The sequence below is a fragment of the Ursus maritimus genome, unplaced genomic scaffold (assembly GCF_017311325.1).
Source record: "Ursus maritimus isolate PB19 unplaced genomic scaffold, ASM1731132v1 scaffold_35, whole genome shotgun sequence".
Taxonomy (NCBI): Eukaryota; Metazoa; Chordata; class Mammalia; order Carnivora; family Ursidae; genus Ursus; species Ursus maritimus.
The window spans coordinates 22461201-22483360 of NW_024426119.1; the positions used below are offsets into that span (position 1 = coordinate 22461201).

At 42.5% G+C, this 22160-nt stretch overlaps 1 protein-coding gene across 1 annotated transcript in view; it reads left to right on the forward strand.

Annotated features, from left to right (window-relative positions):
- Window positions 1-814: 814 nt before the first annotated feature.
- LOC103676745 (aromatase) overlaps window positions 815-22160 on the forward strand; it is a 35115-nt gene continuing 13769 nt past the window's right edge. Inside the window, exons 1-3 of the mRNA XM_008705965.1 lie at window positions 815-1076; window positions 7124-7274; window positions 18675-18829. Coding sequence (XP_008704187.1) covers window positions 932-1076; window positions 7124-7274; window positions 18675-18829 — 451 coding nt within the window. The 5' untranslated portion in view covers window positions 815-931. The remainder of the gene's footprint in view (window positions 1077-7123; window positions 7275-18674; window positions 18830-22160) is intronic.

Genomic DNA, 22160 nt, shown 5'->3' on the forward strand with positions numbered 1-22160 from the left:
AGACTCAACATGACATTGTTGAGAAACACGACAGAACCAGCAAATGAAACTGAAAACTGTCTTGCACAAGAGGTTAGCTGCTGTGGGCAAGGCATGAGTGGCACCTGAGCCTATCGCTGGCGGCATTCTACTCTTTCTGTCCTTTCTTTCCTTCCTCCTTCCCCATTCCTCCTCTTTCTCCTCTCCCTTGATTCTCCCTTTCTCATTCTTCTCTCCTACTACCTCTGACACTGGCCCCCATGGGCACTGCTTCATCTAGCCTGTGGTACAAGAGATTTTAAGTCTTATTAAAGCCAATAGAGAAAGATCGTTCTGAGTGAGTCACACTGAATTCAACACAGAACCCAGTAGGAGGCTCTGAGGATCCCTCAACAATGCCCAAGCAACTATTCTTGCTAGAGAAGCTTACTCTTGGGGGGGGGGAAGTAATTTTGAGCAAGGAAGGGGGTTAGGGATTACTTTTTCAAAAATTGATTTGGTGTCAAGAGAAAAAGATTGCCTGAGCAATATCTGCTGATGAAGTCCAGAATGGCTCCACCTCTGGAATGAGCTTCGTTTTCTTGTATTTTGGTAAGAAATTTGATTCTCAATTGGGAATTCAGCCACTCTACCCACTCAAGGGCAAGATGATAAGGTTCTATCAAACCAAGCGTCTAAACGAACGTGAGACTCTACCAAGGTCAGAAATGCTGCACTTCAAGCCAAAAGATCTCCTTTGGCCTGCTTGTTTTGACTTGTAACCACAAGTTTGTCTTGTCTAGGTGTCCAATCACATTATAAAACAAATGCTGACTTCTGCACTACAGCATCCTCTGAAGCAACGGGACTCTTGGATGTACCCTTCGGCGGATTCTCTAATTTTTTTTTTTTTTTGGCTCCTCTGATTTCCACAGGACTTTAAGTTGTTTCTCCTGAGATCAAGGAACAAAAGATGGTTTTGAAAATGCTGAACCCAATGCATTATAACATCACCAGCATGATGCCCGAAGTCATGCCTGTGGCCACCATGCCAATCCTGCTGCTCACTGGCTTTCTTCTTTTGGTTTGGAATTACGAAGACACGTCCTCAATACCAGGTAAGTCAGTCATTTCATTCTGTAACTAAGGAGATTGCTTTCAGTCCACAAGGGTAAAGAAAATTTTGCAAAAGGGCAAAGAGCAAACATGGGGAAATGGCTGAAGTCCATGGCAGTGTTAGCAAATAAAAACTCAGGTGAAAAATTTTATGCCAATTATCTGCACATTTCAAATGAAAGCATTTCAAAAAATATCTTAGATAATCCCTTCCAGTCTGTGCTTTGCTTTAGGAAAGTAGACTTGGCACAAGTATCCTTCAAAGTAAGTTTGAAAAAAAGAAAAGAAAAGAAAAGAAAAAAGTAAGTTTGAGATGGGGTGAAGCAAGGTAAACCAGGCATTTTTTTTTAATTATTCAAATTCATTCCAATGTTGCTCTGAAGGTAAAAATGTCTCTGGAATGCCTTTTTTTTTTTTTTTAAGATTTTATTTGTAAGTGATCTCTACACCCAATGTGGCGCTTGAGTTCACAATCCTGAGATCAAGAGTCATGTGCTCCACCGACTGAGCCAGCCGGGCACACCCGGAATGCCTTCTATACTCCTCTCCTCCTCCCTCCTGCTTTGCCTCATCCATGTGCTCTGCCCTCTTCCTTTCTTGAGCTTATTTCCTCTCTTCATCCCACTCTTCATTTTCTCTTATTCTTGGGGGTAGGTGTGATGGTGGTGCCACCATAAGGGCTGGCTGGGACCTGGGAAGTGGAAGAAAAATGGGGACCGCTATGGTTCCCTTGGAACATCAGACCCTGATAGAATCTTCAACAGGTCTGTGGATTAATCAAAAGTAGAGTACCATATAATTATCCGGATAATTCCAATAGAAACCCCTACCACTCCACACTATCAGATTAATTCAGAATTATCAGAAATATCCAATGATTTCTTTTGTTTTCAGTGAAAATTCTTCATGGCAGGCATCTATCCCCATTCCCATGAGATACCCAATAAGGCTTTACTTCAAGAGCACAGTCACTATGCACTTCCAAGTGTAGTGGGCCTCATCATAGAGTGATGTAGGGTAGGAATGTGAAGCTGGTGCAAAATGCCCTGTGTCTGGATTCTTCCAAAATTTTCCAGAGAACTGTCTGTCCTGTCTATCTGATTCAGCCTGGTATTTTAGGTTGCTTTAATGTCCACGTAAGCAGAGCGCTCGGTTAATGTCCTCTACTCCCCGAGGGGTCTGAGGGAAGACCCTTCCATGGCCTTTAACTTGAGTTCCTTCCCACTACAGCCCCTTCCTCACTGGATTTCTTCTCCCACAGTGGGCTCCCAGGTCAGGATCCATGAATGGTGGGTGAGGTGAAGAGTATTTTTTAACAAGTCCCCCCAGATGTTTATGTTGCAAGTGTTAGAAGAAGTCCCTTGGACCTTTGAAAAAGGAGATCAGCCTACAGGAAGGCAAGCACAAGAACTGGCAGCCCTGAAGCTTTGGATCAGGAGCCTAGGTGACTCTGTCCACCACTCCTGCACTGGGAACATCATGCTGTCATACACTAATAGTACTGTGGTTCTCAGCCATGTCTGGAGCAGGGCCTGCACGTTGATATTTAAAAAAAAAAAAATCTGGGGCGCCTGGGTGGTTCAGTCAGTTGAGGGTCAGACTCTTGATTTTGGCTCAGTTCATGATCCCAGGGTTGTGGGATTGAGCCCACCTAGCCCTCACTGGGCACCATGCTAAGCTTGGAGCCTGCTTAGGATTCTCTCTCTCCCTCTGTACCGCCCCCTCACCCCAAATAAAAAATAAAATAAAATAGAAAATAAAAAAATCTTCCCCAGGTGATTTTTCATTAGCAGTCGGGATTGAGAGCCATAGATATGAGCCCAATCCCTTCACTTGATGGAAGGGGAAACTGAGCCCCAGAGAGGTGAACTGCCTTACCCAAGCAAACCCTTATGACAAATATAGGAAACCGCAGAGTTCAAACCCTTCCTTTTACAGGTGAGGGGTTCAAACCCAGAGAAAGGAAATGTCTTGTCAGCACCTCAGCTTGAAAGGAAGTGGGAGTGGGGGGCAGGGGGGGCAACCAGGAATTCCTAAATCCTAGGTTGGTGATCATTTTGCTAGCCAGGTAGCTTCTCGTTCCATGCTTTCCCTTTGAAAATGTGAGCTCTGGTCAGAACCCTCTTGTGGCACAGACTAATGTCCCATGGTGCCCAGTTGGGGCAGTTACGGTGAGAAAATTGGCTTTGTTGGGGGGGGGTTCCTCCTGACCAATACTTCTGAACTCCTTTTGCCAGTTTCCTCAAATCACTGGTTCTCTGGGTTCTTGGTTTAAAGGTTTGGGGGAAGCTCAGGGTCAGGGAATGCCAAGGGGAGTTAAAAAGGTGTACTGATTTGAAAGTCCTTAAGTTAGTTACAATTTACAAAGCAGTTTCACATTCTTTTCTCTTGTGATCTTCCTAGCACTCTCGTGAGGTAGATGTGTTTATGCCTATTTTGCAAATGAAGAAACTGAGCTTAAAGAGGGTCGATGGTGCACAGCTAGTAAGGGATGAAACTGGGACTCAGAGCTAAGTCTCTTAAGCCATCCTCAACCTTGCACATGGGTTCACTCCCCCAGAGCCTCTCTCTGCCCTGGGCACCACGTCCCCAGAGGGGGGCACTGGGGAAAGGACATGGCTGCACATTCCCCTTTCTCCCATTAAAAAATGACTTCACAGAAAAGTGCACAAATAAATATGTCATCACAGTACAGGACCAGAAACAGGATGTTAGCAGCATCCCAGAAACTTCTCGTGTGCCTTTTCAATCATACCCCTCTCTCGCCTCCAGCGGTAAACATTCTTCTATTTTGTGATAATCACTCCCTTGCTTTTTATAGTTTTGCCACCTAATTTCATATCCCTGAACAATACAGATTAATTTTGCCTGGTTTTAATTGTTTTAGCAATCGGGTCCTACAGTACTTCTTCTCTATTGCTTCTTTTGCTCGATGTTGTGTTTGTAAGCTTCGTCCATGTGGTGACTCGCTGCTACAGCTCATACGGTATGCAGGAGCACAAACATCTCGTGGTTTAATTACTGACGCTACTGTTGGTGGATGTGTGGGTGTCTCCAGGTTGGGACTATTGTGAACAGTGCTGCTATGAGCCTTCCTGTGCACAGGTTTCTCTAGGGTGTACACCTAGCATGGAATGCAACGGCTTCTTGATTAGGCCAGTGGGTGAGAGGTCCCAGCTGTTGGCTTCCGGGAGGCTGTTTCTGCAAAAAATGCAGTGTAGTATCCGTGGCTCCTCTTAGGGTGTGGAAGAGGCTCCCGTGACCGCTGCAGGCCCAGATCAGCATTCCCAAATCTGAGAGGCAGAGAGCAGCTTAATGCGGATGCAACCAGAGTATTCCCAAATATTCTACAAAGTTTCTCCCCTCCTAGGACATTCTTTTCTCAGCTGGAGGGTATAAGATATACGTGAAAATGAAAGGATCACATTGTGTTATAATATTTCAATATTGTACTTTCTCCCCCCCCCCCTTTACTCTCCTTTCCTGCCCAGGACTCTGATGGGAACCTAGTTATGCTTATCACTCCATCTCCAGTCTCTGACTCGTAGCTAGTGTCTAAACCTAGTAGGGTCTCAGTAAGTGTTTGTTGGATGAATTAAGCTGACACATGATTGATCACTAGGGACCCCAGACTTGGATTCTCTTCTGTTTAGAACACTCAGGTTTTCAACCTGAGCAAAGTTCATCATCATTTCCCTTTTTCAGTGGATAGAGATCTGCACTGACATATTTTAAACTTGAATGGTGGTTCCCCAATATTAAGACTTTCTACATGGCACCAAACTGTTAGATAAAAAATGAAGAGTGAAGGGGCGCCTGGGTGGCACAGCGGTTAAGCATCTGCCTTCGGCTCAGGGCGTGATCCTGGCGTTATGGGATCGAGCCCCACATCAGGCTCCTCCGCTATGAGCCTGCTTCTTCCTCTCCCACTCCCCCTGCTTGTGTTCCCACTCTCGCTGGCTGTCTCTATCTCTGTCGAATAAATAAAATCTTTAAAAAAAAAAAAATGAAGAGTGAAGCCTTTCATTTGTATGTCTTCACTCCTCATAGGCCTAACATATTAAGCAAAGTAAACGTTTGTTGAGTGAGTCTATTTCCAAATAGCCGGATGTCTGACCTCCCATGGACTAAATGTACATGATACAACAATATTTTTCCATTTTACCAAAATGTAAATACAACCTGAAATACTGTAAATGAGGATGATATTTAAAACTCCATCCTTTATATTATACACACATATCTAATGACTTTAAAAAATTCACCAGGAAACATTTATTAGGCATCTACAACGTTTCAAGCTGTAAATACCCAACAAAGTAGTTTGTTACTATGTACATTTTAATTGATTAGAGATCTGTATATCTGATGACCTTTTAAGGAAATACATATTGAAATTTGCTTGTTTTAATCTTTTAAAGAACTTAATGAAATTATTTAACATAAAGTCAGTCATCTACTTACAATACAGTGTTAGCAGAACAATCAGAAGATTAAGAAGAACCCTTTGAAAATGTTTTGGTTCTATAGATATTACCAAAGACCTTCACGTTAAAGATTTTATTTGTCAGAGAGAGAGAGTGAGCACAAGCAGGGGAAGTGGCAGGCAGAGGGAGAAGAAGACTCCCCACCAAGTGAGGGGCCCAATGCTGAACTCAATCCCAGGACCCTGGGATCATGACCTGAGCCGAAGGCAGATGTTCAACGACTAAGCCACCAAGGTGTCCCAAAGACCTTCATTTTAAAGAAAAAAACCTGACAGTCTTATTCCCATTAATCCAGCTATTACAAAGGACTAATCTTATTTGCTGAATTTGGGACTTAACATCCAATTTAAATGATTTAAGCAAACGCTTAGATTATCTAGATTTATTTACACGGTGCTTGCCCCTGGAGTGAGAACACTGTTTCAAACAGCTGTGTATGTTGGCTTCCTATTTTACTACTGGAATGGAATTAAAGGAGAAAGGTTTGATGTAAAAAAAGCCACTACTTCACAGGAAAACTCCTAAAACCATTCCAAGAAGTTTTTGTCTAACTTTTTCCCACCACCAGTAAAATCAAGCTACCAAGTTTGTTCTCTGGTCTAAGCAATAGTAAATTCCCCCGTTTTTTATCTAAGCAAGGATATGAGCTGTCACTGCTGTAGAGTAAAAACCACATCACTGAATCCAAATTCTAGTCCAGACACTGATCGGACTCATTGCCTAATTCCTCAATGCTTAGCTGTATTTTTTTTTTTTTTTTTTGCCTAATGAGATTTACCTTAGGATTCTTCTCTTAAACTGTGTCCTTTTTGAAGGAAAAAAAAATGATATTCTTTGTTTGGACATTATCTTTGTAGACCATGTCTCTCCCTTAAAAAGATTATACCAAAACTACAACCTAATTCTAATCTGCCCATTCCGTCAGCTGGGGCATGCAAACCAAAAGTTTTCAGACAAAACTAGGCAGCCAAACAGATCTGTCAGCTTGTCACACGTCCTGGTTTCCATGCTTGTAACTAGATGGACTGATTGACTTGTATTTAAAACTCACCGACACTGTTCAACATGGCAAGAAAACAGCAGACACAGACCCTGGTTTGTTCAGACTGAAATGATTGAGACCAAATGGAACTACTGTGGTACAGACACGGAACTACTGTTTTTTTCATGTTAAGCTTGTTCGTGTTTTTTTTTTTTTTTTCGTGATTCACAGGTATACATCAGGTATATCTATCTAAAAGACCTGTTAGATAGAAAAGAACACAAACATGGGGCACCTGGGTGGCACAGAGGTTAAGCGTCTGCCTTCGGCTCAGGGCGTGATCCTGGCGTTATGGGATCGAGCCCCACATCAGGCTCCTCCGCTAGGAGCCTGCTTCTTCCTCTCCCACTCCCCCTGCTTGTGTTCCCTCTCTCGCTGGCTGTCTCTATCCTGTCGAATAAATAAATAAAATCTTTAAAAAAAAAAAAAAAGAAAGAAAACACAAACAGCAATAACATAAAGCAGTTGCTCTTTTTTGGTGTTTGCTAAAATGCTGACTGTGGTCTGATGACTCTCCTAGGTCCCGGCTATTGTATGGGGATTGGGCCCCTCATTTCCCACTGCAGGTTCCTGTGGATGGGCATTGGCAGTGCCTGCAACTACTACAACAAGATGTATGGAGAATTCATCAGAGTCTGGATATGTGGGGAGGAAACACTCATTATTAGCAAGTGAGTCTGTTAATAATCGGAGACAGATTTTTTTTTTTTAAACCAAGGCTGTGTTTTTTTCTATTAAGTAACAAACAAACTCATTTTGATATCTTGATGCTTTTGTTGCTAAGACTGTGTTTTCACTACTCAAATGAAGGTGAGCAATTCCCAGGTAAAAATCTAACCCTGCAGACAAGTGGAGTAATTGGGTTTTGCCTAAACCCAGAGGTACATAGAAAAGGAAACTCTAGAAAGCTGGGAAACTATTTGAAATTTCTCTGAGCAGTGAATGGAAACTTACAATCCAAAGGATTTGAGTTTGACAAAACATACTTTAGGGAGAGGCATTATCTTTCCTGCTTTCCTAAGATTTTGGTCTTATTCCTATAAGCAAGCAGTTAAAACAAAACAAAACAAAACAAAATACCTGAGAGAAAGTAATCTGCACCAATTTGCTAATGTGCAGGCTCCTAGCCCCTCTAGAAGGGTAAACGGTAGATGACATTCCTATGCTCCTATTTATGACTGTGGGCAGGTGTCTCAGCTGAGTGATCTTAAATAAACCAGGAGTATTGCCTGTTCGAAACAATGATTTGTTACATTTTCTGGATAAGGGGCACCTGGGTGGCTCAGTCGTTGGGCGTCTGCCTTCGGCTCGGGGCGTGATCCCAGGGTCCTGGGGTCAAGCCCCGCATCAGGCTCCCTGCTCTGCTGGGAGCCTGCTTCTTCCTCTCCTATCCTCCTGCTTGTGTCCCCTTTCTTGCCTGCTGTCTCTTTCTCTGTCAAATAAATAAATAATATCTTTGAAAAAAAACCAAAACGGTAGAAAAAGATGCCATTCCTATGCTCCTATTCTATTTATGACTGTGGGCAGGTGTCTCAGCTGAGTGATCTTTAATAAACCAGGAGTATTGCCTGTTCAAAACAATGATTTGTTACATTTTCTGGATAAGTTTAGCAGATTGAATTCATCCAGGATTAATCAAACAGGCATCAACTGTACAGAACTAGCTTTGTGAAATACTAGTTTTCTTATTTATTGATCATAGAAAATGGAGAATTTCAAAGAGAGCACATTTCACTGGACTTTCAGCTGTCTTTACTGGATATTTAATAATGTTATATGCCAACATTGTGTCATTAATGAGTTTTTATATTCCCTGACAGGGCTCTACCCACAAACAAAGACCAACGAGGGTTTTACTGATGCGTTAGAATTTTTTGTCCAGATACATGGACTATTACCCAGAGGCAAATGAAGCATTTCTAGAAGCTACACTGATTTCTTTCAAGCCAAGATTACACACATCATTTCATAAAATATCATGGTAATCTCAAAGCCCAGTTCTTTGAACCAAATAACTGATAGAAGGGAGTGGGGGACCAATAATTACCCTTGGATTTTACTTCTCTTGGGCTACTCTGGTCAGCCAGATTTAGGTGAACTTGATAAGTACTCATTTTATTTTATTTTATTTTTTAAAGATTTTATTTATTTATTTGACAGAGAGAGAGAGACAGCCAGTGAGAGAGGGAACACAAGCAGGGGGAGTGGAAGAGGAAGAAGCAGGCTCCCAGCAGAGGAGCCTGATGTGGGGCTCGATCCCAGGACTCCGGGATCACGCCCTGAGCCGAAGGCAGACACTTAACGACTGAGCCACCCAGGTGCCCCGATAAGTACTCATTTTAAAAATCAATACTTTACTTACTCCGGCAATGGTCTATAGTCTCAAAATGTCCTGGGACTGATGACACAAGGGCTTGGGGGCTTGGGACATTTGCACCTGTTCTTTCAACCACCGACATAGCGGCATGGCGAGTTGCCTTCCAGCCCTCCTCAGCAGACAGGGGAAGTGACCCGCAGGATGGTTATCCAAAAGGATCTCCACCTATAGCTCAGGATCTAAAGCGGAGGTTCTCACCCTGGCTGCACATTAAAGTCACCCACGGAGCTTTTAAAAACCCCAATGCCGGGGTGCCTGGGTGGCACAGCGGTTAAGCATCTGCCTTCGGCTCAGGGTGTGGTCCCGGCGTTATGGGATCGAGCCCCACATCAGGCTCCTCTGCCGGGAGCCTGCTTCTTCCTCTCCCGCTCCCCCTGCTTGTGTTCCCTCTCTTGCTGGCTGTCTCTATCTCTGTCGAATAAATAAATAAAATCTTAAAAAAAAAAAAAAAACGAACAATGCCCCAGCCACACCCCAGCTTTCAGAATCTCTGGGGGTGGGACCCAGGCATCAGGTGTGTGCAGAGCTCCCCAAGTAATGCCAATATGCTGCAGAGCCTGAGACAGGAGAGCAGCTTCTGGCACCAGGGGGCTTTGCCTTGGGGTGAGGGGAGCAGCTAAGCAGGGTTGGAATGCTTCTCTCTATCATCTTACCCTCAGTCTAGCTCAAGTGATGGTAGTATAAGACAAGAACCGGAGTGAAGAATGGGACAAAGGACCAGAGGACCAGAACAGATACTACATACGTGGATCCCCGGATCCAATCCTGGAAGCCCAAAACCATTTCTGAAATAGGATCCTTGTGACAGTGCAGGGTGGCATCTGACCACTGCGCTGTCTGCATTAAGAAAGTGACCTCAGCGACCAATTCAGGTGCTGATTCATGCTCAAGATGAGCACACAACCCATCCTGCCCTTCCCCCAGCTCTCCCAGTTCTCTCCTCGTCCTGTTCTCACAGGCTTTTCACTGGTTGGAGTCTTTGTGTTCTCCTTAATTGCCTCCGAGCCGCTCAATTTTGTTGTTAAGGGCTGAGCTCCCTGAGGGAATAGGACATGTTTGTCCCCATCTCTTTCCCTTGCCTGCTCTTCAGGTCCCTTCCAGAACTACCCGTGCCTCTTGAAAATACCCCATTGGACCTCAGAAAGCTTTTTATGTTTAGTTGAATAGTTTGCCAGGTTTTTTTCTTTTGAAAAGTTTGAGATCTGTAGTCATTACAACTGAGTAGAGATTATGGTCCAACTTTTCCTACCAGCATAGTCCCAAAGTCGGGGTGGCAGGGAAGGAGTTTGCAGAATTTCATGGGGAGATTCAGGCCCGAGTGCTGCCAGGATGTTGTCTGAGCAGCTCGGAGTTCTGGGGGAAAGTTCATCTTGTCCTTGGTAGATAAAGTATGCACAGTTCCCCAAGCAGGTGAGCTCTTAATTAAAGAGGGTCTACAGATGCTGTGCATGACACTATATGTTGTGTGCCTATATTAGTTTTTGTAATGAATACCAAAAAAAAAAAAAAAAAGAATATGGGTAGCGTCCATAAAGGGGAGTTAGCAATTAACATGCTAATTAGGGTTATATTTGCAAACCTGTTAGTAATTAACATACTAATTAGGATTATATTTGTATATTTGTCTTAATCATGTGTACATTTATAGGGAATGCACTCGTGTATTCTTTCAACATACATTTATTGAGAATTTACTATATACTAAGCACTGGATGATCCTATCATATAATCATTATTGGCTCTCCCTTCATTCATTAAATAAACATTTATTGAGGACTTAACTATGTACCCTGGGTATTGTGAGCAAATCAGCCAAATATCCCTACCCTCATAGAGTAATATATTGTATTGTTAATATACCAACAATAGATGAGTAAAACATACAGTACACGAGTAGGGTGACCAACTGTCTTGGTATTTCTGGGACTAGGGTGTTTCCCAGGATGTGGGACTTTTAATGCTAAAACTGGGACAGTCCCACCACGATGGTTGCTCACACTACCATCAGGTAGATATGAGCTATATAGGAAACTAAAGTGGGGAGGGCTAGTTGCAAGGATGGAAGTGCAGCTATAAATAGGCAGTTGAGGCAGGCCTAGTTGAGAAGATAGTATTTGAATAAAGACCTAAAGGAAGTGAGGGAATGAGTCATGCAGAGATGTAGAGGAAAAGCATTCCAGACGAAAGGAAGAGCAAGTACAAAGGCACTGAGGTGGGAGCCTGTCTGAAATGTTCAAGGAACACCAAAGATACCAGTGTGGCTACGGGAAGAATAGTGGAGATGACATTAGAGAGGTATTAGGATACCCAATCACGTTGGACTATGTCGGCCATTGTAACAACTCTGAATTTTACCCTGCATGAGATGAGAAGCCTTTGAAGAGTTTGAGGAGAAAAATGACATATCTGAGTCCTTCCTGTTTCAGCACATTCCCAGCTTCTCTACCCACACTCTACCCCATTCTACCCACGTTCTTTGAGAATAGGTGCTAAAGGGACAAGGGTGAGTGCACAGAGAGCAGTCAGGCAAGAGATGATGGCTGGTCCACGTGACAGCAGTAGAGGTTGTAAGATGAGAGGTGAAATTCTAGGTATATTTTGAAGGCAAAGCCAGTAAGGTGCTAAGAGATTTGATGTTGGGTGTAAGAATCAAGGTGATAGCATAGTTTTTGCCTTGAATACCTAGAAAAATGAAGGTATCATTACCTCAGATAAGTGGAGCAAGTTTGGGATGGGGAGAAATCAGGATTCCATTTGGGATATTTTGACTTGACACGCCTAGTAGACAGCTGAGTGGGATGTTGTGAAGGAAGGTCTGAGTCTTTAGACAACCCCACCACCACCACCACCATAGTCAGAAACTAGAAAAGGAGGCTGATAAGGACAGCCAGATAAGGGAGAACAAGAAGAGTGTGGCTGTCTGAAAGCCAGGTGATGAGCGCATATCAGGGAGGATGGAATTGTCAACCATGCCAGATAGTGCCTGGTGAACGAGAGATTTGACTGTTGCATTTAGCAACAGGGAGGTCATGGGTGACCTTGAAAAGAGCAGTTTCAGTGGAGTGGTGAAGGCAAAAGTCTGACGATAGTATAGAATAAGGGGAGAGAATTGTAGGCAGCAGGTGTAGAGAACTGTTCCAAAGGAGTTTGTCGTAAAGGCAGCAGAGAAATGGAACAAAGAAATAGAAAGGGATGTGTGGTCCAAGGAGTCTTGGTTAAGTTAGGAGAAATTACAACATGTGTGTTGAGATGGCAGTGGAGAATTACAGAGCAAAATTGTTGATGGAAGAGAAAGTGGTGTGCCAGGTGAGAGGTAAAGGGGGTCCAGGTGACAAGTGGAGTTGGTCTTGCATAGGGACTTGGAAGTTCATCCACAGTAAGTTTGGGTAGTTTGAATATATGAGCACGGATCCCAATAGTTGGAGCTCGCAGAGATTCTAGCTGCTTCTTTTTCCTCAGTAAAATAGGGAATAAAGTCTTTAGCTGAGACTGAGGAAGTAGAATATTTAAAGAGAGAGAAGGCTGGATATAATAGTCAACTAGAACAGTGAGAGTGAATGGACTTGGGGAAATGTAGAATTGTCAGCTGCACTAAGGGCCCACTTGAATTTAACTGGGACCTGTGTGTGTGTGTGTGTGTGTGTGTGTGTGTGTGTGTGTACGAACATGTGCATGTGTGGGTTTTTTTCCCAGCCGCATTCAGCTGCCAGGGGCAAGCAGAGAGAGTAAGCTAAGAGTTGGATTTACCCAGAAGTGACGTTTTACCAGGCAACTGTGACAAAGCAAGGAGAGGGTCAAGGGAGTTGAGAATGCATGAAAGAGAATGATTTTAACAACGGACAATAAAATGGTTTTTTCCTAACTTTCTATTAAGAAAATGTTCAAAGGAACAGGAAAGTTGAAAGAGCAGTCCTCCCATTCCCTGCACCACATGACACTGACCTTTTGAAGAGACCAGGTCTGTTATCTTATAAGATGTTCCACATTTCAGAATTTCTCTCGTTACATTATGGTGTCACTTAACATATTCCTCTATTCCCTGTATTTCTTATAAACTGAAAATTACGTCTGAAGGCTCAGTTTCATTCAGGTTAAATTCTTTTGTCATGATACTTCCTTGGTAGTACTAGGCATTTCATATTGCATCACATCAAGAGACGAAGAAGGTTGTTCCACTATTAGCGATGTTAATTGTGATCATTGGGTTACAGGCAGATCTCTCTGTTATAAAGATTGTTTCTCTCTTGCAGTGACTCCAGTATTTAAGCTGGGTAAGTGATATAAGTGAGGACATCAGAGGGGCAAAGGACAGGGGAAAGGCAATGGGATCAATGGACCATAAGGCTCAGGCACAAAACAGGTCCATACAGGCAAGTGATTTTAAATGTTTGGTACCAATTATTCCATTAGTTTCCGTATTTCTAGCACTCATCACTCTTGAACCTGGCCACAGATGTGTGAGTCATTTTTTTTTTTTGAAGACTGTATTTAAAAAATTTTTTTATTCTTCTGAAGATTTTATTTTTAAGTAACCTCTACACGCAACATGGGTCTTGAACTCACAACCCCAAGGTCAAGAGTCCCATGCTCCACCAACTGAGCCAGCCAGGTGCCCCAGTGTGAGTCCTGTAAATTCAGAACTGAAGGTGGCTTCCTCCTCACTACCTAAGAGCTTACTCTGGCTACTTTCCATTTTGAATAGACAATAGGTTTGCCATCTTTGGCAATGCCTTTTGACTTCAGTTATGTTTAAAGAAGAATAATGAAGGGGAATGGGGGATACTGGCTTCCAGTTACGGAATGAAGAAGTCACAAGGATGAAAGGTACAGTATAAGGAATACAGTCAGTGGTATTATAATAGCACTGTATGGTGACAGATAGCCCTATACTTGTGGTGAGCACAGCATAATGTATAAACTGGTTGAACGACCATATTGTGCACCTGAAACTAATGTAACACTGTGTCAACTATACTCAAATAAGAAAGAAAGAAAGAAAGAAAGGAAGGAAGGAAGGAAGGAAGAAAGAAAGAAAGAAAGAAAGAAAGAAAGAAAGAAAGAAAGAAAAAAGAAAGAAAGAGAGAAAGAAAGAAAGAAAGAGAAAGGAAAGGGAAAAAAGAAAAGAAAAAAGAATAACGACCCCAGTTACCATACAATTTACACTACCCACTATCCCTTCTGAGCTTGGGGACTCTCTTGGTCTCTCTTGAGTGGTAAGAAATCTTTACTGTCCCAGTTAGGATAACATCTCCCTTAACTGGTATTATAGGCTGGCCCAAAAGGCTGGAGTTAAGTTCTCTACTGTGTTCCTGAATGCCCTGAGAGCTCGGGGCTGGAATCCCTGTTCTTCACCAACTTTCTAATTTTCACTTTCTCGATTTACTCTGGTTAGATAAAGCCAGCCTACTTTTGATCAAAGACTTGGTTTTAAATTGCTCACCTGCCTCTGGTCACTCTTCTCCTGCAGGGTGTATCACTTCCGTCTTTGTCCCTTGCCAAGTCCAAGCCTCCGACTCAAAAATCGCTGAGATGTTGGCGCCCCCTAAAGAACACATTTATGTTTGAAGTTAGCTCTTCATTAACTAATACACATTTAGTTGGGTTTAAGTCTGGGGTCTTTTGTTTGCTTTTTAAAATTGATTAGTAACTCCTCAAAGTTAATGGGCAGGCTAATGTGGTTAATGCAGTGTATAAAATCTCTAGGAGAACAGAAAAAAATAGTGTTTTGCTTTACCTCTGAGCACTTAAAATTTTTAGATATGAATCTGTGAATAAAGAATGTACAAATTACTTTCTGCTGTCATTATAGACTAAGGTAAGGGAAGGTAAGAGAAGCTAAAGTGCTGAAATATATTAATAAGCTTTTCAGTCCTCTTATAGCATAATTTTTCTATACAGGACAAAATTTTAGTTATTTGTCAGTCAAATTAATTCCCTGGAATACAAACAAAAGCATCTGGATTTTTGTTTTTATTTTTGTTGCTAGGGAGAGAAAAACTTGCCCAAAACTCAGGGATCATTTGATGAATATTATCTGGAATTGAGTCAAGAGAATAGTTGAATTAATGGAGAGTATTTTGATTTGAAAATAAGGTTTTTTTTTCTGAAAGAAATTAGTACACAATTTATTCATATAATAATTCTGTTTTCATTTCTTGACACTGCCATTATTTTAGTGTCTTTCTTTTAAAATTTAAATAGGACTATGGAACCATCATAAATGTGAGGGTTTGGCTAATGTTTAGCCCGCAGCCTAATCTCAGCCAGAGCACAGCTCCTTTGGTCCGATGTCTTCTTTGGGAATGTGTTTTCACAGGCATTAACTGAACAACCTCGTTAAGGCAAAGTCATCCACTTAGGAACCAAGTATCAACTTTAAGAGGTGCATATACTATAATGGCCACTCCCCATCTCTAACGGTTACATGTTCAGAAATACCACATGGTAGGAAGATTTGCAGCTGAGAAACAAAATTTCAGTGGAGAAGTGGAGAGGAAGAACCAAAGTCGCAATGAACACGTGCAAACTTGTATAAATATTGAGCTCACCAAAATAAAAAAATTACAGCATCTAAAATATAACACGGATGGTATTTTATGTATTTTGAATTTGCACATTTAAAGAACCATGCTGTTACTTTCTTTTTTTGTTCCCCCCTCTATCCCTCCCACACCAGAAAAATGCCCAGGTTCTCACTGTTTTGCAGTATCAGAGAGATGTTTATAAATATATTTTGCTTTCTTGCAATAATGTGCCTAATTTCTTCCTCATCCTCTGCTCAAATGTTTAGTCCCTTCCTAATTTTATGATCTCTGCCTCTGAATTCTACTCTGGTCTCAGAGACATGGAGTAATTTATAATCCTCAGGTGAAACCAAAGCTTTGGGGGCTCTATTTTAACTTACCTGGCAGACCTGAGTAGTTTAGTTCTAAAGCCCCAAGGTCAAGGGTTATGTCACTTGAAGTTTGCCTACAATCCCCACCAGAGCGTATACAGGTAGACAACAATTATACACGGCCGGGCTCTGGCACTATTAACATGGCTAAAAGTCAAATTTCCTGACAGTTTACCCTGCCTTCCCTTTCTTCACACCTCCCCTGGCTGCATGCCAAAAACTTCTACTCCTCCTCTGCTAACTACTCTGCCCCTCTTTTTAACTCCCAAACCCTGCTCACTTTTTCTCCCTATCTCCAAGAAAAATGGCAATCCATTTGAATATACTTGAGTGGAAATTTTTCGAAGTTGCTAAAAATATATATGGAGAGAAGTAAATCTGCTGATGCTTACAGTTTACCAAGGGGAATTTGCATTTGGCCATGTTGTCCACATGTAAATACTGGGACATCAGCCTTGTGATCTGAAGAGCCTGTTATCATGTACCTCAGAGGAGTCTGGGTAATGCATGTACTTGGAACATGCTTTGTTAGCATAGGGAGGCCAAGGACAATACATGAGACTTTGTGAGCACAAACTCTGTGGTCCTCTGTGTATCCTGTGTTCCTAACATCTACTCAGCAGCACAGAGATGTTGGAGGGTCGCAAGCCTCCAAGGGTCCCCAGCCTTCTGTATGGAAGGGCTGGGCCTTGGAAGGAAGTAACTGATGTGTGACCTCCCTTTCCTCACTCATTCAACCATGACCATGCACCCCTGTGGGTGAGGATTTTGGGGTCTGGCTGGCTGCTCCCCCTTCTGCACTGTTTTGTCTGCCTCTTATCCTCACTCTACTAACTTTCTTCCATATCCTTTAGATACTCTCATTTGATTTTTCCAAGTTGTGTTTATGTCTGCTCTACACCTACAATATGGTATTGGCATTTATGAAAATAATAGACATATAAGCACCACATGTCCTGTTTATCTTCTCCATCCTTCAGTAAACACTGTCCTGTCTGTCTTCATGTAGGGTTCATCTCTCTCAGCTTACGAAGGGTTAGCCACATAGCTTATAAGCACATGCCATCTTGGAGTTCCGGTTTCCTGACCCATGAGGTCCATGGCCTCAGTCGTCACTCAGCCCTCGTCCAGCTAACCTGCTTCCCTCTGGGCCCTGCATGAACGTATTTTCCAGCCAAAGCCCATGCCACAGGAAATGCAGTCACCTGTGGCATTTCTTAATTTTTCTCTTGGCAGGTGAAAAATGAATTCATTCCATCTACCCCATAATTCTCAACTTCATAAATTCCCTGCAGACTTCTTTTGCTGAGCACTGAGGCAGGAGTCCTCTCTCTCCAACTCTTTACAGCATTCATCTCAGCTCTCCTCCCCCACCCTCCCCGTGCTGCGTGCACCCACCCTCCAATAAAGCCACCTACCATTTATCCTGAAGAGAATAATTATCACTTTGTCCTTTATCCTTTTGATTACTATTTAAATTACCCATTTATCCTTCTAATGCCATAGGCTAACTTCTAAGCAGTCTTAACATCTTCTCAACAAAGCGAGTCAGTCTCCCCCTACAGAAGAATTCTGCACCGCTGTCCTAAGAAGGTAATACTCCCCTCACATGTACAGCCTCCTATAACTTCTTCAGCTAGAATTTTATAACATTTCATAACTCTCAGTGCCTCATCAAGTCCAAATCACCCCCGTGGAATGTGGGGGGCAAGAAGCAGCTACTAGAGGAGGAAATAGGTGGGGAGAGGAGAGACGAAGGAGCTTCCTCCTCCTTCCTAGTTCTTCCCAGGCCTTAAAAGCTGGGCATGGAGAGGGATGGAGGCAAAACAGTGAGTAGGAGCTGAGAAGTTCAAGGAAGCCCGTTGGCAAGGTCCCAGTGTTGCTACCTCAAGGGCTATCTAATGGCTCACCATGTCCTATGTCCTGAAAGAACTCTGTGACCCTGGAGACTTTGATGAGTCAGGATGGAATGCAGGGCCTCAAGATAGCAGCTGTTACCACCACAGAGAGCCTTCCAGGCCCAGCCCAGCCAGCTAATCCCAGAGCCAGGAATGCCCAGGAGATGCCCTTCAAACCCAGAAGGATATCCACTGGAGGGGCCAGGCCTGATGAGAGATTCTGAGGATAGGTGGTAAGAGGCAGAACTGCCGGTTCCAAATGGAAAAAGACGTGGGCAATTCCAGGAACTCAGGATTCTGAGACTCACTCCTGCAGGGGTTGGCAGCATCTGGACTGGGGCTGGAGGCTTTCGGGACCCTCTGGTGGTGTGGAGCGCTCAGCTTCTCAAAGCCTTGCAGTTCTGACCCCAGTAGTGAGCAGTATTTTGGAGACTTGGAGTTAGGGAAAAAAATACGAAATAAGGAATGGGGTCTGTGTGTGTGTGTGTGTGTGCGTGCGCGCGTGTGTGCACAGTAGGTAGGAATATTTCAACTAGAGAGGGATGTTCTGATGCTAACAAATGCTTATTCAATATGAATCCTAGAACATCTTGCATTTATTTTTTTTAAGATTTATTTATTTTTTAGAGAGAGGGGGAGAGAGTGAGAGTGGGGGGAGAGGTAGAGGGAGAGGGAGAGAATTTCCAGCAGACTCCCCACTGAGCATGGAGGCCGACCCTGGGCTTAATCTCAGGACCTCAAGATCGTGACCTGAGCCAAAACCAAGAGTTGGACGCTTAACCGACCGGCCTTGCATTTCGATTAACATGCATTTGCTAAGAGAGCCACCTGGTAGTCAAAATCATCACCATGAGTTCTCCTGACCCTTAAAAACTAATGCCAAGGTTTGCTGTCTCTGCAGGTCCTCCAGCATGTTCCATATAATGAAGCACAGTCACTACAGCTCCCGATTCGGCAGCAAACTTGGACTACAGTGCATCGGCATGCATGAAAACGGCATCATATTCAACAACAATCCAACACTCTGGAAAGCCGTTCGGCCTTTCTTCATCAAAGGTAATCAGGCGCTGGCGACATTCTGCTCTTTTGTCTATAACTGAGCCCCCTTTCCTGGAATTCAAAGTCTGCTGCTTCACTTATTTTGAAATGATAAGATTTGGTAGGCACTGTTCTAACTCCTTGATATTTTAATCCCACAGCAACCCCATGTGGTAAATGCTCTCGTCACCTACATTTTACACATAAGAAAACTGAAGCTTTAATAAATAGGTTCAGTAACTTACCCAAGGTCCCCAAATTAGTAAATGGTGGCCCAGAAGACAATGCCACTGCCTACATTTTAAACCACCACAAACTCCATTCTTCCTGTTGGCGCACAAAGCAATTCTGTTGACGTGAAGAAGAGAGAGAGCTCTGTACTTAGGATCATTTCAGTCAAGAATTTAGTGTGTCGGTCACATGGTTGATTTAAACATAGTCAAACAATGTGTTTGCTGAATCATTGACTGACATCCCAGATGTTTGAACAGAAAGCAATTTGCAAATAAAATTAGAGAATTTTAGAACTAGGAAGAACTGTATACGTCATCTCATCCAGTCTCTGAATTTTATAGTTGGCGAAATGCGGTCCTAGAGAGGTTGTGATTTGTGCTGAGGCAACATAGCAAACAATAGATAAGCAGAGAGCTGATCCCAAGGCTCCTTATCTAGTGATTTCCCCCTTTGCTGTATTTTGCTGGAAATGAAGCGGTTGGGGAATACACATGACCAGTCTTTGACATCAACATCAAGGAAGATAATTATGTCCTGGAAACATTGTCAGTGATAGAATCTGAGGCTAGATGGGTCTTAGGTCTGACTGTGCAATATTCTTCCTTCTAGTCAGCCTCTGTAGTGAACCTGGATGCCTCCCATGTGGCTACTGAGACTGGGAGAAGCTATGCCTGTCCCAGCTGAGTGTTGATTCCCTCTACAGAATTGCCCATCACCAAGACTTGGTACAACTCTATTGTAGACTCCACTTTCGTGGACTCTATTTGCCTCCTATTGCTGTTGTAACAAATTGCCATAAACTTAGTGACTTCAAACAATACATCAATTATCTTATAGTTCTACAGGTCCAAAATTTGACATGGGTCTCAACAGGCTAACATCAAGGTGTTGGCTGGGCCATCTTTCTTTCTGGAGTCTCCAGAGGAGAATCTGTTTCTTTGTTTTTTCCAGCCTCAGAGGCCACCTGCATCTCTTGGCCTAGAGCCCCTTCCTCTGTCTTCAAAGCTAGCAACAGTCACTTTCTAACTCTGACATCAGCTGGGAAATATTCTTTGTTTTCAAGGACTCAGGTAATTAGGTTGGGGCCAACCAGATAATCCACAGTAATCTTCCCATCTCAAGGTCCTTAATTTGAATCATATGTGCCAAATCCTTTTTACCATGTAAGGTAACATATTAAGAGGTTCCAGGGACTAGGACCTGGACAGCTTTAGGGGACTATTATTCTGCCTACCACTCATGTTGGGACAGATCAATCTTCTCATGCCTTAGAAAACTGCAGAAAGAGTATAGGACTCAGGATTATAAGTTTGGGTTCAAGTCTTAGTTCTGCCACTTTACTAGCTATATGAACTTGGACAAGTCACTCAGCCTCTCTGAGCTTTGGTATTCCTTCTCCACAAAAGGTGATAAAGACAACCGAACATTAATTCTAGGGTTATTATGAAGACATCATGAAATAATGCTGTAAGATCCTATAGAAATGTGGGTTTTTGTTTGTTTTCATTGAAGTATAGTTGACATACAGTATTACATTAATTTTAGATGTACAACTTAGTGATTCAACAATTATACATGTTATGAAATACTCCCCACAATAAGTGTAGTCACCATCTGTCACAACACAAAGATGTGACAATATTATTGACTATATTTCTTATGCTGTACATTATATCCCCCTGACTTATTTATTTTATAACTGGAAGTTTGTACCTCTTAATCCCCTTCACCTATTTCACCCGTCCCACCACCCTCTCCCTTCTAGCAACCACCAGTTTGTTCTTTGGATTTATGAGTCTATTTCTCTTCATTTGTTTGTTCATTGGTTTTGTTCTTTAGATTCCACATATAAGTGAAGTCATGGGCTATTCATTAATCTTTTTCTGTCTGACTTATTTCACTTAACATAATACCTTCTAGGTCCATCCATGTTGTTGCAAATGAAATGTAAGTTTTATTTTACTTTGCTGTTTGGCCCAGGCACATTAGGAACATGGGAACTAGTATTTAGGAGCAGTTAACTCTCCCATACTCAAAAGAATTTTAAAATTTTTAGATTAATAGAATTTTCTAAACTCATTCATTTGTTTAACCAACTACTGTGTTCTCCTCATTGAGCTAGGTACCCAGAATGCAATGATAGTCAAGACATGGTCCCTGCCCTCAAGGAATTTATAATAGGGGGAGGGGCAGAGTGGCAGATCAATACATCACCAAATATCATCCTAGGTGATGTTATGCAAGAGGTGTGTACAGAGTGCTACAAGGCACAGAAAAAATGGGCCATCTAAAGTATCCTGAGGGGTCATGGGAAGCTTTTTGAGGAGTGGATGCTTATGATAAGTTTTGAAAGAAGGTAAAAGCTACCTACATTAAGAAAGTTGGACAAAGATGCATTCCACAGAAGGAAAGAACAGGATACTCCAAGACAGAGAAGGGTAGGTCAACACTGTATGTCCAGGGAACTAACTGCAAGTAGGCCATTGTGCCTGCCATGGATACATGTAGGCATGAGGCCAAGGGGAAGGCACTGAACTGAGTTTATCTCAAAAGCTACAGTAAATCATTCAAGATTTTAAGCAAAATGACATGAACATATTTGTGTTTTAGAAAAATTCCTCTGATAGCAGAATGAATGATTCATTGACAGAAGGCATGACTATGAGCAGTGAGAATAGTTAGGACTGCAGTGATACAGGGTGGGTGGAAGGGAAGTCATCAGTGCAAGAGATGTTAAAAGAGTAGAATCTGGGGTGCCTGGGTGGTGCAGTCAGTTAAGTGTCTGACTTTTGGTTTAGGCTCAGGTCGTGATCTCAGGTCATTATATCGAGCCCTGAGTCAAGCTCAGCTCTCAGCCCGGAATCTGCTTAACATTCTCTTTCCCTCTGTCCTTCCCTCCCCCCACCAACTCTCTCTCTCTAAAATAAATAAATAAATCTTTTTTTAAAAAAGAGTAAAATCTAGGGCACTTGAAATCAATTAAAAAAATCTTTGTCACTTTTTTAAGATAAGCCCTGTATATAGAAGATCAGATTTTCTAATAAAAACATTACAAGTCTACTCAGATTAAATACCAAGAAAAGAGGTCTAAAAAAAAATAGAGAGGTCTAATTGC